The sequence below is a fragment of the Sorghum bicolor genome, chromosome 6, assembly GCF_000003195.3.
Source record: "Sorghum bicolor cultivar BTx623 chromosome 6, Sorghum_bicolor_NCBIv3, whole genome shotgun sequence".
In the NCBI taxonomy this organism is placed as follows: domain Eukaryota; kingdom Viridiplantae; phylum Streptophyta; class Magnoliopsida; order Poales; family Poaceae; genus Sorghum; species Sorghum bicolor.
In genome coordinates, this window is record NC_012875.2 from 58,440,392 (window position 1) to 58,455,050 (window position 14,659).

Here is a 14,659-nt window from a genome sequence, read left to right on the forward strand (position 1 = left end):
CCAGCTATGGGCGGCTATTTTGCTCAAAAGAGTCAAAACCGACAGCGAAAGGTCAGGCTCGGCTCGGTACAGCCCCCCACTCAAAAAACGCCTTTCTTCTCCCGGTCCGCTCGTGCGCTCTTTCGCTCGGCGACGATTGGACGAGGACGACCGCCACCGCCGCCGCCCCCAGGTCCTCGCCGGGCCCTTCGCCGGCGACGAGCATCCACCAGGTACGCCCGCCCCTTCTCGTCCCTGGCTGCTGTGCGAAACCGAGCACCCAGACCCTAACTTCAGCTATTTGGCTATTTGTATTCGGATTCGGATCTGATTCTAATCGTTGACTCACGAGTGTACTTGTTGCCTCGTTATTCAGCGCTAAGAATGATCGCTGGCTTATACGAGTATATTACAACGCAATATACCTAATGTAGTCACTTCATCTAAAGCGAGCTCTGTTTTTTTTTCCTCTCTGCGTGCATCCAGTGATCCAGTGCAAATGATGTGCTTGCATTTGGTTGGAGATTCTCACATTTGTGCTGCGTCCATTTTGATTTGGACAATATGTCTACTGCTTAGGTCTTGGTTTCACATAACATTCGTGAAAACTTGAGCCAAAGCAAAGAATTCTGTTTTGCAATTTATCATCTTCCTCGAAATGGCTAATGTGTACAATACTGCAATTAGATTTTCTTAAACTGGGTCTATAGGATATATGGCTTCAGTTACACCGTGATCGATCATTGGAGCAATTAAATTGCAAGAAGGTGAAAATTATCCAAGAATATGGGTTTAACGTTTCAGTGTCATACATCCAAAAACAACACTGACAGCACAATGTTTCTGAAACTCTCGACCAAAACCTGAATTCCTATTAGGAATGCAGGAGCTTTTTAGGAAATAATTTGATACAATATGACTAAAACAAAATCCCTGTGCTCCAAATGAATTCTTAAGTTTTGAAGTTCTTTTTTTTTTGGTATTTTGGTCAATTTGTGCCTCATGTGCAATCTGAAAGGCTGGAACACACCGTGAGATGTGACTGCTGCTGGCTTTCTTGTTTTTCTCAGGCTCAGAAACATCGCTGACATCCACCTGCACCACAGTAGTTCAGTAGAGTAGCCGTCGGAACCCACACACCCGCGATGGCAACTGCTCCTGCAACATCCTCCGTGGCTACGAACTCCCCCTGCCTGCGGCTGCCTAGCATGCCCCTGAGGCGTGCACCTGGCGCCATCTCGTTCCCTTCTCGCCGTACGCTTCTATTCTTGCCTCAATTCCTTAACCATCAATGTCCTACTTGTCTTGATTTCTTCCTCTTGTTTTTGCTTCGTGCAGCATGGCCAGCCACACTGACCTCATGCACTGGATTGTCGCGGCGCTCAGACGTGGTCGCCGCCGCAGGGCACCAGAAGTTGATGGGATCTTTGACCAACAACGAGGGGCTCAGGTTTGGGGTGGTGAGTTGAGCATTACTTAATTGAGAAACACCTATTCCTTTCCTATATAATTGATGGGATCTTAGTGAACAAAAACCATAGGCTACTGATATGCTTTTCTTTGAAAAAACAGTCGTTTTCCTGCACTTTGACACCTTTTACCAGTGAATTGCACAATCCAATGACTGTATGGTTCCTTATTTAATTGTAGGTTGTGGCACGGTTCAACGAGGTCGTGACAAATTTGTTACTGCAGGGTGCTCTAGAAACTTTCGAGCGATACTCTGTTAAAGCAGAAAATATAACAGTATGCATCTTCTCTCTTCTGTTTGGTTGAAGTTGTTCAGCGTCACACTAATGTGTTAAGGAATTTCTTTCAAGTAATGTTGATCTTATTGTTTTATCACAAATTTGAAAAACTGCCAGTCTTATACTTGTATACTTATGCTCCATTCCTGATGATTTTTTCGTTAAGGACCCATGAACCACACAAAGAACTATCTTTGGATGGCTAATGTACCTGATGGGGTTGAGTTTTAAACTTTTAAAGCCTTGTCCTTTGTTTATTTAATTGTGCATAATAAATGTTCTGGAATAATAGTCAATGTAGTTTGTCAGAGCCAATAAATATCTTTAGTTATTTCCTTACTACCAATATCAATGTTTATTGCCACTGTGATAATTTGACTGATAGATAGCTAGTTCATTTCATGATTTTGTTTCTGAATTATTCTTATGTAAATTTGATGAATGCCATGTATCATTGTATGTTTAATGTTAGATAATCACTAGTGTTAAATACCTTGAATTACAGAATTATTAAACAAAATAGTCTTAAAATCTGTAGCGTAATATGCACTTAAATAGGAAAGCTTATACCATACAAAATTCTTTGTTACAAAAAGGCACACAGAAAACTGCACCATGTAGAATTTTACTCTTCATCTGCAAACATGACTTCAGAGTTCAGACAACGTCAGTGATGAACTACACAGTTGTATACACTTCTAAAATGTTTCAGAAACATTTAGAAACCGCAATTTTACTCGGATTCAAATTATTCTTTAGGTTGTTAGTGTTCCTGGAAGCTTTGAAGTTCCTATAACGGCACAAAAGCTTGGCAAATCTGGAAAATTTGATGCAATTCTGTGCATTGGAGCTGTGGTGAGTTGATTACTTGATTAGTTTCACATCGTTTCCATATTACACATTTGAATTTTTATCGCTTTCTACGTTTCATTTGATGTTCATTTTGCATGTTGAGTAAGTAGTATTGAATATTGACCCTTTAAGGGCTATTATTTTCCTAATACTGTAACAATTTTGATGTATCCTCTCACATTTTAGATTATATGCATCCCCATGAATTGTGCACGAGGAATTATAAAGAAGTTTAGTAGATCTGTGCTTTTGTAAACTACCCTCTGAACATTTTTTGGAGCTGATCCTTCTTTAATTTTACATTGAGCTATGAAATGTTACATCCACCTGTTAATTAGAACTGAGGGGAAAAAACAAGGAACTCTAGAAGCTATTTACTGTTTCAATATGTACTTGTGAAACTATCTTTGATAGTGCATGGCTTCTGGGGACATCTCGTTCTCAACATGTCCTGCCCATGTGAAGACTGTAACCTCTGTGAATGGTTGCATCAAATATTGTCTACCTAATTGTATTATTATTTGGCCCTTTTATTCACACGTATCATGATGGTCGTGTGATAATATCAAATTGAACCTATGCTTTGAGCTCATTGATAGTATTTAGCCGTAGCTGGTTTGTTTTAATTTTGGAGGTGCTCCTAAAAAACCGTTTGCAGATTAGAGGTGACACAACCCACTATGATGCTGTTGCAAACTCAGCTGCATCAGGTGTACTCAATGCTGGATTATCTGCTGGTATGTTGTTTTCAGTTCTTTCCCTTGTGTCATGCTGTAGAGAGGTTCCTTTCTTATCTGGGATAGTTCTAAGTATATTCCTTTTCTTCTAGCTTTTGAGTGTTAAAAAGGCTGGCTAGCATGTTGAAATATTGAGCTGTTAAACATATTCCATCAGCTAGTGAAACTTTTTTATATGTTTAATTGTTGTTTCTCAGCGAATATGCATATATAAGTATAACAACAACAACAACAACAACAAAAAGAGTCCCAAGCAAGTTGGGGTAGGCTAAAATTTTGTATATCAAGTGACTCAAGGCAAGTACATCTTTTAGAAATCTACAAGAGTTAATGTGAGCAACTTGTATAGGGCTGGAAGGGTTTGGTTATATGGTTATATGAGATAGCGGTATAGTTGGTTGCTATAAAAGTACTTAGCAAGTGATAGGATTTTGGATCCTACTGGGGATTCGTCGGAGGTTGTAGGGGTGAGGGATCGGAGGTCGTGGCCTGTACCCGCAACCGCGGTGGACAGGCGCCGTGGGGGCTGGTCGTGATGAAGGAAGAGAGGAGAGGCGGCTAGGGTAAGGGTTGGGGTGTCCTGGCTCCCTAAAGGAAGCTGAGCAAATATGATTGCTCTTGCTTAATTGTATCAATAGAGTTTACAAATATTTATGTCCCTTCTATTCCACCTATTTTGCTAAATAACCTATCTGGGACTAATATAAATTGCAAATACAAAGATAACTGAGCTAACAAAGATAACTGGGCTGGGCTATCCGCCCATTAATCATGGCACCATCTATCCTAGGCACCACCTAGCCATCTGTTGTACGTCGGCCATAACAGCAAGATTCACTGAAACCTTGCAGTGTGCTGCCTCGGCTTGTTTTTTCTTTATGGTGGTTAATTCAGTTAATAATTAGGCATTCAGATTATTTTGGCTTTAATTGGTGATGCAGGTGTTCCTTGTGTATTTGGTGTTCTAACCTGTGAAGACATGGACCAGGTAATTTGTCATGGTTATGTACATTTTATCAATTGTTACATGCTACCGGATCATGTTTGGTAACCCAAAGCAGGGCAGTTTCTCGATTGTTACTGGATTTCTGGACCACATCCCATATGTTTAGAAACTGATCAGTTCCTGAGCGCCCTGTTCAAAGTTTTGTTTTGAAAAATTGGTTGCTGTTTGAGCTCTGTTACGTTCATTTTTTGTCTTTTTGAATGTTTTTAGTTTTAAAATTTCTGACCAGTAGTAACCTGTAAACAGCCAAGTGTCAAGTTTTCGTTACTGACCAAAATGCTTTTGTTCAAGTTCCGAAGCCATATGCTAACTTAATTTAAGGAGCACACTATTTGTGCATGCTACAGGCGCTATTCATTTCCTTGACCTGTAAAAGTAGTGACATCTTTATTCCAGATTGGCCACATTAGCAAAGCTCAGTCAAGTGTTCCCTTCTGATGAGAAAGTTCCATGTCAATAGTGTTACCCTTTTTTGTTGAACTACTTTTCAAAACATGCGCGCTGTTTTGCTCCTTATCAAAATCCTGCTGAGAATGCTAAATCGAATATTGCAGGCGCTAAACCGTGCTGGTGGCAAGGCTGGAAACAAGGGTGCTGAAACTGCTCTTACTGCCGTAAGTAAACCTTCCGTCGGCAATCTTAATTTCAAATAAACATAGATGTATTATCACTTGACAAGCTCAAGTTCCCTGCAGATTGAGATGGCCTCTCTGTTCCGGCATCACTTAGGCTGACACTGTGTGTGTTCTGATCTCTATACACAAGGCGACAGCATTTCTTCCTATCAAGAGTTTTGGCTAATAGAGCTTTTGCGCTGCGGCTGGAATAATTATTTCCAAATCTGTTGGTCCGGTGCTGATTGGTTGCTTTGCTTTCTTTCTATGAAATTTGAAAAGCTCATGAGACATGTTTGTAAACCTGACACCATGAATAATTGTCACCAATAGTGAAATACGATCAAGAATAAAGTTGCACTAGTGTTTGTATTATGGATGAGAGCATGAGAGTTTTGGAATGAGGTCTGCCTTTTTTTGTTGGGGTGGGGGGGGGGGGGGGTTCACCCGTGATAACTGAGCAGCATAACCTTTTAGATTTGACATGAGCCATATTCTTTTCTCTGAATTGGGAAAACCGTAATAAACTGAATGGATACAGCTTGAGATATTATCCTGGTCTTCCAATTTTGGGAAGATATTTGTAACTGACACACACATGGAAAGTTTATATCTGCATAAGAATGTAGTCAGTGAACTATTTTAACTCAGAAACAGGGTAGGCAATAGAGATAATACTATTATAGCTCGATTCATGTTGAACTAAGAGGCTCAATTCAAATTTGAACAAGTACTATTCAACTAATTTGAGTAGTTTTTACCATAATGTTGCTGTAACATTCAAAAGTGGAGGAAAGATAATACAATCACACTGTACAACAGCGGCACCTAAAGATGAGGCAAGACCACAGGAGGCTGTGCAATGAGCAAAAGGAGGACATTTGTCTATTTCGAGTTAAATCTTATGTTATGATTTTTTTTCTCTACTATCGCCATTGCAACAACACCATAGCACTAATATAGCTAACGTTCATTGGATACTGTATCCATATAATTCGAACATCTAGCCAGTTTTCAAACTGAGTACAGTTACAGGAGCTGAATGTACTGGGAATTCGTCAGTAACATAAAGAATGACTCTCAACTTACGTGGCCTTCCGCATGTCTTTATCCTTCTTGTTAATAGCATCCTTCCTCTCCTCTATAGAAGCCCTTTGATGGTCTAGGTTTTCAAGGTCATCATGTGTATCTGTGTTGACATCATAGATCATGTAACTCAAAACATTTGTTCTATTATGCAACTTTTCAGACAATACCAATGCTGGAGCAAGAACTTATCTCAGTTCTTCACGAAGTTGTTTCTCTTCCTGAAGATTTTCTTCTATCCTACTTTGCAGTACACTCAGTTCATCAGCAGCAATCGTTTCAGCTTTTGCTTTGTCTATCTTTTCCTTGCAGGAACATATCTTTTGCTGACAATCTGATGTCAAATGAAAAATCATGAAATTAGGATGGCCATAATGTTCTATTTCTGAAGTTTATTGTTGGACAGTAGGTTTCAGGTGCTATCAAACAGTTTGTTGTCAATGTTATCCTTATTAGTTCTGCAATCTTAAACACTGATTCCTTCACTCATTCTAAGAAACATGTCTGCTATCGCTGCAAACAAGGAGCATCCATTACCACTAAAAGAATTCAGAGAAGAATGAACATTTTCAAAGCCAGCAAACATCCAGGTTGCTGGTCCACTTGAGTTGCTGGATGTCACACCCCCAAAAAAAAATTATTTTGGGATGTGAATAGAAAATAGAAACAAGAAAATCGTTGCATTGTTTCTGTTTTCTATTTGTAAGTACTGAAATCAAAAATATTTTCAAAACTAAACAAGGCCTAATTGCATAGTTTACCTGTAAATCGTAAGACGAATCTTTTAAGCCTAGTTACTTTATAATTGGACAATGTTTGTCAAATAAAAACGAAAGTGCTACAGTATCAAAATTAAAAAACTTTTTGATCTGTTTAGTTCACGAAAATTTTTGGGTTTCGCTACTGTAGCACTTTCGACTTTATTTTTTTTTAGATAAAGGATATTTAATATCCGGCTTCATCCATCAAAAGATAGAATCAGGCCAATTATTACAACGTTTGCACAAGACACTCTTGAACTGCAACACCAAGAGGCTACAAAAAACAAAGTAATGGAAGAGTCTAAATGAGACCAATGTATCTTGAGGAGAGCCATCCATTAGAACTAAAAAAACGCAGAGCTGATGTCTCAACGTGTTGTGCCATTTGAAGTAATTGCGACTGCTGATCCTCATGTCGTTGCAAGATTGCCCACTGACGAAGCCAGTGTGTTCCCCTAAAAAGTACCTGCAAAAAAAGATTTTGGTCTACATTTATCAAAAACCACTTCGTTTCTAGTCAGCCATATTACCCAACAGATCGCGGACGCTGCCGTTAATAACAAAGAATTAATCCTTTTGTTTGTAACTTTTGACCATCTAGCAAAGAGGTCGGATATTCCTAACGGAGGAGAGAACCCACATAATAAATGCACCGCCCGCCATAAGAACTTAGCATATGCACAATCAAAAAAGAGGTGTTGTATTGTTTCCGGCAAATGACAAAAACAACATGTTTTATCACCATTCCAGTTACGCCTAACTAAATTATCTTTAGTTAGTACTACACCCTTTTTCAAATACCACATGAAGATTTTTATTCTCATTGGTACTTTGATATGCCAAATATCTTGCGACACCCGGACTCCATTGTTAATCAACGCAGCGTACATGGACTTGACTGTGAATGAGCCAGAAGCATGTAAACCCCAAACAAAGACATCCCTTTGTTCCTCAAGATTCAACTCCTGTATAGAAGCAACAATTCTAAGCCAAGCACGTTGGTTTGCCCCTACTAAATTCCTACGAAAGGAGATATTCAGTGGGTTTGATTCCAACACTTTTGCCACCGAGTCCTGTTGTCTTCTGACAATATTGAATAACGCAGGGAACTTATCTTTTAATGGTTTATCTCCTAGCCAAGTATCATACCAAAACCTGGTTTGAGACCCATCCCTTATTTTAAACGAACCAAATTCCATAAAAGTCTCTTTTACATTCATTAAACTTTTCCAGAAATGTGAATCCGTTGGTTTTTTGACACAACTCCCAAGGGTTTTATCTTTAATGTATTTATTTCTTAACAATTGCTGCCATAAACCCTCTTCATTCAACAATTTGAAAAGCCATTTGCTTAACAGACACTTATTCTGGACATCTAGATTCAGTATTCCTAAGCCTCCTTGGTCTTTTGGTTGACAAAGGGTTTCCCACTTTGCTAGCCTGTACTTGCGCTTATATTGGTCATTCTGCCAATAAAAGCGAGATCTATAACAATCCAACTTTTCTAGCACCCCTCTTGGTAGCTCAAAGAAGGACATCATAAACATCGGTAGACTAGAGAGCATTGAGTTAATAAGAACCAGGCGTCCCCCTACTGACAACAATTTACCTTTCCACCCACTTAAGCGTTTTTCCATTCTTTGTTCTATTACTTTCCAATCCTTATTATTTAATTTCCTCACATTCATCGGGAGGCCCAGGTAACGGAAAGGGTAATTTCCTACTACACAACCAAAGAGCTGCGAATAAAACATCTCATACTCTTTTGCCTCACCAAAACAAAAGATTTCACTCTTGTGAAAAATTATCTTGAGGCCTGATAATTGCTCGAAAGTGGTCAACAAAAGCTTCATGTTTACCGCCTTCTGCAAATCATGACTCATAAAGATAACTGTGTCATCCGCATACTGGAGGATTGACAGATCATCATCGACAAGGTTAGGAATAACTCCCTCGATTTTCGACTTTATTTGAGAATTATTATTTAATTATAGACTAACTAAGCTTAAAAAATTTGTCTCGTAAATTACAAGTAAACTGTACAATTAGTTATCTTTTTTATCTATATTTGATACTTTATATATGAGCGTAAGAATCGATATGACGAAGAATCTTATAAACAAGGCAGTCGGCTCAACAACTGTAGGACTGTACTATCCCACAAGGCAAGCAAACGGTTGCCACATACATCGAGGCATCGAGGTACTGGTACTAGTACTGCTATGCAATGGTGGCAAGAGAATCTCTCTCATTCCTCAGAGAGCGAAAGGCCGATTGAGCAGCTGGGGCAAGGGCAATAGCGAGACCACTACTCCTGGTCCTGGACGACTTCGGCCGGGACCGGTTGGCCGCCTCTATAACTTGTCAGTCGTCACGATGCATGGGCAGAACCTACGGAGAGTACTAGTCTGTAGTATCCATGCAACCTCGATCAATACGATCATCGACTTTATACTGTGTTAGTACGAGTATACTCTATCAATTTGAAGGATTGGGCCTGTGCCGTAAGGCCTTGTTGAGTTTTAAAAAATTTTACAAAATTTTTCAGATTCTCCGTCACATCGAATCTTTAGACACATGCATGAAGTACTAAATATAGACAAAAATAAAAACTAATTGCACAGTTTGGTCGGAATTGACGAGACAAATCTTTTGAACCTAGTTAGTCCATGATTGGACAATATTTGTCAAATACAAACGAAAGAGCTACAGTGTCCATTTTGCAAAATATTTTGGAACTAAACAAGAATTAAGAGAAACTCTCCAGTTAGCAGTTGCTGTGTGGCGGATGGACCGCTGAAGAGACTAGCCGGTTGACTTAAAGCTTATATACTAAATCTATCAACTATTCAGCAATACAAATTAACGAATATTACTTTCAACAATATCTTATAGGTCAAGAAAAAAGCCGGTGTTTTTAAGGACTGCCAGGCCATACCACACCAAGTCCAAAACATTACACCTGTGCACCGTTCACGATTGAAGCTTTGTTCACCTAAAAACAAAAAACTTTTTAAGATTTTCCGTCATATCGATTCTTGCGGCACATACATGAAGTATTAAATATAGATAAAACAAAAACTAATTACATAGTTTGGCTATAAATCACGTGATTAATTTTTTAAACCTAGTTACTCTATGATTAGACAATGTTTATCAAATAAAAACGAAAAGCTATATTACCCTAATCTAAAATTTTTTGAAAACTAAATAAGTTGTGTACACATCACATCGAGGCAGCATCGAGGTACCCCGTACACACTGTGCGCGCCTTGTGAAACAAACGAACGCCCGCGCGCGAGCGCTGACGAGCCCGGCACGCTACAGCCCGGCCCGAGACGAATCGAATCGAATCGTCTCCGACGGCACCCCCGCGTACGCCGACGCAGACCAGGAAAAGCTAGATCACGTACGGGCATGGGGCGATCCGGCCGGCCGTGCGTGCGTGCGTACGTACGTGCGGTTCGAGGACGCGATACTGGTCACTGGTCACCACGTTCAGTCGGTTCACTGTAGAGCCACGGTTTCTGTTCATCCGTGCGGCCGGCACTCGTACGTGCTGCCTGCCCCCGGTCGGTCTTTTCCCCGTGCGGCGACGTACACGTACGGTACGGATCCGGCACGAGACGACAGTATTACAGCGAGCAGTTACCTTCTCGTCCTCGATCACGAGCGGTACACGGGTACAGGACTACACTACTAGTACCTGGTAGTAGTAGTAGTAGTAGTACGTGTGATGCGCGCGCGGCTGTCCGAATTGTGCTTTCGCGCGGCGGCAAAGCAACAAAGCAAAGTGGCGCACCGCCCCGCCGCGGCACGCATGGCGAGCCGGCTGACTGCGCGCATGGATGTGCTTCGGGTGAGTGTTGGGCCATGCGCGCATGGATGCATGTTTTCTGCGTGGGAGGAATCGAACACTAGCCGTAGCTAAGCTAGCCTCGTAGCACGAGTAGTGTTGTTGTCTTGACAAACGCACCCGCATGTGGTAATGTACAGTTATCACTCACGCTCACCCGGTCTTCAAGGAACATGTGGTAATGATTTTTCAAACTCGCTCGATGGTCATGCGTGCTCAGCCGGTGCAAAACACAAACAGTTCACGCACTGTCCAAAACATAAAGTCACAAGCCGGTGTTAAAATTTAACAGGTACTATAACATTTTCATCTTATTTGAAAATTAGTGTCTAATTATAGACTAATTAGGTTCAGAAGATTCGTCTCGCAAATTACTCTCTCTGTATGTTTTTAGTTTCGTAAATAGTATATATTTAATACTCCATATATGTGTTCAAACATTTGATGTGACGAGCGGTAAACCTTACCGAAAGCACCCAAACAGGGCCTACCAATTAGCAGTTGTTTGATTGTCTGCATTGTGTAAGTCTGATTAGACAAAAGATTTGTTTAGTTGAACAACTTGTTTTGTGTGTAGTCACCTCTTATTTGTGAAGGTGAGTTCACCCCCTTTGAGACATTTTGTAGAACATCTATTGGGCACGTTTGTCTCCACAGCCGAGGTAGCAGGCCGACGACCACCACCACTTGCTCTAACATCAGTCACCTCATGCTCCATCTCGCGTTCGGTGAAGGTGCGACCGAAGAGCACGACGGGGTGGTCGAGGGCGCGAAAGACGTAGAGGAAGCACTAGGCGGCGAGGATGTCGAGGAGGTAGAAGGCGTGCACCAAGAGCGAGACCGTGAGGGAGAATGCGACGACATCGACGTAGTTGATGCGGAAGTAGCTGAGGTTGCGACGCAACCGCAAGGTTGCCTCGGAGAGGGAGTTTGGGTGGGAGAAGGCGGACCGGTCCAACAGCTCCGTGCACGGCTGGCGGTTCGCGAGCGAGCGTCGCGCCGTGTTGGACAGCCGACTCACAAAGGGGTGAAAAGGTCAGCGTGGCGAGCGCCACATCAGAGAGGCCCGTGGCAAAGGACGCTGCAGAGCCGCCGCTAGCAGTGACTAGCGAGGTTCATTGCAAGGAGCAAAGGTGTAGACGCGCAGCAGAGGCCACGGTGGCTGTTCTACGAAATCTGAGTTGCGGTTTTCCTTAGCCACAAACCCACGTGAGGGCGCGTCGGAGTGGAGCAGGATCTCACGGAGTGCCGTGGCGTTTGGCGAGGCCACTGGTGAGACGAGTGTGGTGTTGAGTGGTTCCGTCACCGGTGGTGATGAGCAAAAATAGGTAGTTGAGGGGGCGAGCCGTGACGAGAAAGCCTCACGGGGCTGCCTCCAGGAGAATGGCTGATTCAACCGTTCGATCCTAGCCAGCCTTCAGGCATACGATTGGCTCTGGTTAGCTGGGCTCTAGGTCTAGTTTTGACAACCAAACATCCAAAAACTAGCCTAAAAAAGCCATAGTTGTGTTGGGCTGCCAACCAAACACACTTAAACAGTTCGCCACACATGCATCTTTTTCAGTTCTTTTGCTTCGCAGCTGTCTTTCGGGGAAAAGAACAAAAGAAAAAACTTCAGCATACGGAGTAGCCCCGAGTATAGATGGCCATCGGGGTGCCTGCCTCGGGCCGCGCCGTGCCGGTCGGGCCGTGCCATCACCATGCCTCGTGCCGGGGGTACGGCCCAAGGTACGGCCTATGGGCCGTCGGGCCGGCTCGAAGGCACGGCGGGCCACCGGTCCAAGGTCGTGCCAGGCCTGCACGATGGACCGGTAGCAGGCCTATATTTCCTTTTTAAAAAAATTAGCATGCTACCTTTCTTACCAAGCCACTTAGGATGGATGGATGAGCCAACAGACTTACATTTTTTTAAAAAATTAACAGACTATATTTTTTACTAGGCCATTAAGCACCAAGATGTCGCGTCGTGCCTGAGCCATGCCATGGGCCACGGTGGCGACCCAGGCACAGCCTGGCACCTCGGGCCGTGCCGGCCCGGACCCGATAGCCGTCGAGCCGGGCCGTGCCAAAATACCGTGCCGTGAGCCATGGCCAACTATAGCCCCGAGATTATGTTAATATTCCCACCGGCAGATTTCGTATAAACAACAAGGTGTTTTGGTATTCTACAGTTTTGTGATATCACATTAGATGTCACATAGTAGTGTAAAAACAAGTTACAAAATCTGATAGTAAATTTCTGATACGAATTTATTAAGTTTAATTAATTTGTCATTAGCACATGTGTTACCGTAACACTTTAATATTAAATCAAAAACTAATTAAGTTTAAAAAATTTATCTCGTAAATTATTTAGTTTATATTTAATACTTCTATACATATATCAAAATATGTGATGGACAAGTATAACGTTTGGGAGGAACTAAGGCCCTATTTGGTTGGTGTTGTTAAACTTTAACTCTCATCACATCGAATGTTTGGACATATGCATGGTGTATTAAAAATAGACTATTTACAAAACAAAAAACATAGATAGAAAGTAATTTACAAAACGAATATTTTGAGTCTAATTAGTCTATGATTAGACACAAATTGCCAAATAAAATAAAAATACCACGCCTATTAAACTTTAACACATCCGACCAAACACACCCTAGATAAGACCATACGTCTCCACCAAACTTGTTGGATTGTTAAAGTTTAACATGTACTATAACATTTTTATTTTATGGATTAATTAGGCTCAAAAGATTTGTCTCGCAAAATTATTATCTAACCATATTTTTAGTTTCGTAAATAGTCAATATTTAGTACTTTATACATATGTCTAAATTTTCAATGTGAATGTACTCCCCCATTTCAAATTGTAAGTCACTGTAAAAATCTTAGAAAGTCAATGCATCTCAACTTTGACCAAATTTATATGATAGAATAATAACATATATGATATCAACTAAGTCTTCATTAATTATATTTTCATAGTATATTTATTTGATGGCACAAAACTTTGTATTTTTTTATAATTTCGGTTAAACTTAAAATCTTTTGACTCTCTAAGATTTTTGGAATGACTTACAATTTAGGATGGAGAGAATACGATGCCTTATTTAGTTGTGAAAAGTTTTAAAATTTTGACGCTGTAACATTTTTATTTGTATTTGACAATCACTGTCCAACTATAGACTAACTAGATTTAAAAGATTCGTCTCACAAATTACAGACTAATTGTATAATTAGTTTTTATTTTTATTTATATTTAGTGTTTTTGAATTTTCGGTGAACTAAACCAGGGCCTTGTTTAGTTCCCCAAAAATTTTGCAAAATTTTTTAAATTTCCCGTCACATCGAATCTTTAGACATATGCATGGAGTATTAAATATAAATAAAAATAAAAACTAATTGCACAGTTTGGTCGAAATTGACGAGACGAATCTTTTAAGTCTAGTTAGTTCATAATTGAATAATATTTGTCAAAAATAAACGAAAGTGCTACTATTTTTATTTTAAAAAAAAATTTAAGTAAACAAGGCCCTGACGAAATTTAGCGCAACCAACCGCCCCTAAAGCAGCCGCTCGGCCAGTCGGCCCTGCCGCGTCCGAGCATCTCGAGCGGCCACGCGTTCCCGTGGGCCCCGCCACGACGGGCACACAGCACTACGTACTCCACTGTAGTATGCGGGCATGCGATCCCGCACGTGCGTATAACACAGGAAGTCGGGAAGCTTCTTGGTCGTCGGCTCGCGCCCTGTCACTTTCGCATGGGCCCGCCCTATCCCGGTTTGCCCTTTCTGTCCCTCCCTGGTCGGCATAGCTACGTTTTGTGTTCACGAAAATTCTCAGAAAATACGCTGTCCGGTTTTTATTTTTGCATTGATTAGAGCAAAATCAATAATAGAGTTGCTTGGCTATAAGCTAAGTGATTAGATCCAAGTTATACAATAAGTTATCTTATACTTATCTCTAAAATATTTTCTCTTTCTTGTTCCTTATCACAACACTTGTTATTTGGCTCCATCACTA

At 41.1% G+C, this 14,659-nt stretch overlaps 1 protein-coding gene across 1 annotated transcript; it reads left to right on the forward strand.

Moving 5' to 3' along the window:
• On the forward strand, window positions 12-5,311 carry LOC8079602 (6,7-dimethyl-8-ribityllumazine synthase, chloroplastic). The gene is made up of 9 exons (XM_002447190.2): window positions 12-212; window positions 1,050-1,233; window positions 1,318-1,439; window positions 1,630-1,725; window positions 2,487-2,582; window positions 3,238-3,316; window positions 4,258-4,304; window positions 4,877-4,936; window positions 5,018-5,311. Exons 2-9 carry the CDS (start codon window positions 1,125-1,127, stop codon window positions 5,054-5,056), a joined length of 648 nt encoding a protein of 215 aa, XP_002447235.1. The 5' UTR covers window positions 12-212; window positions 1,050-1,124; the 3' UTR covers window positions 5,057-5,311.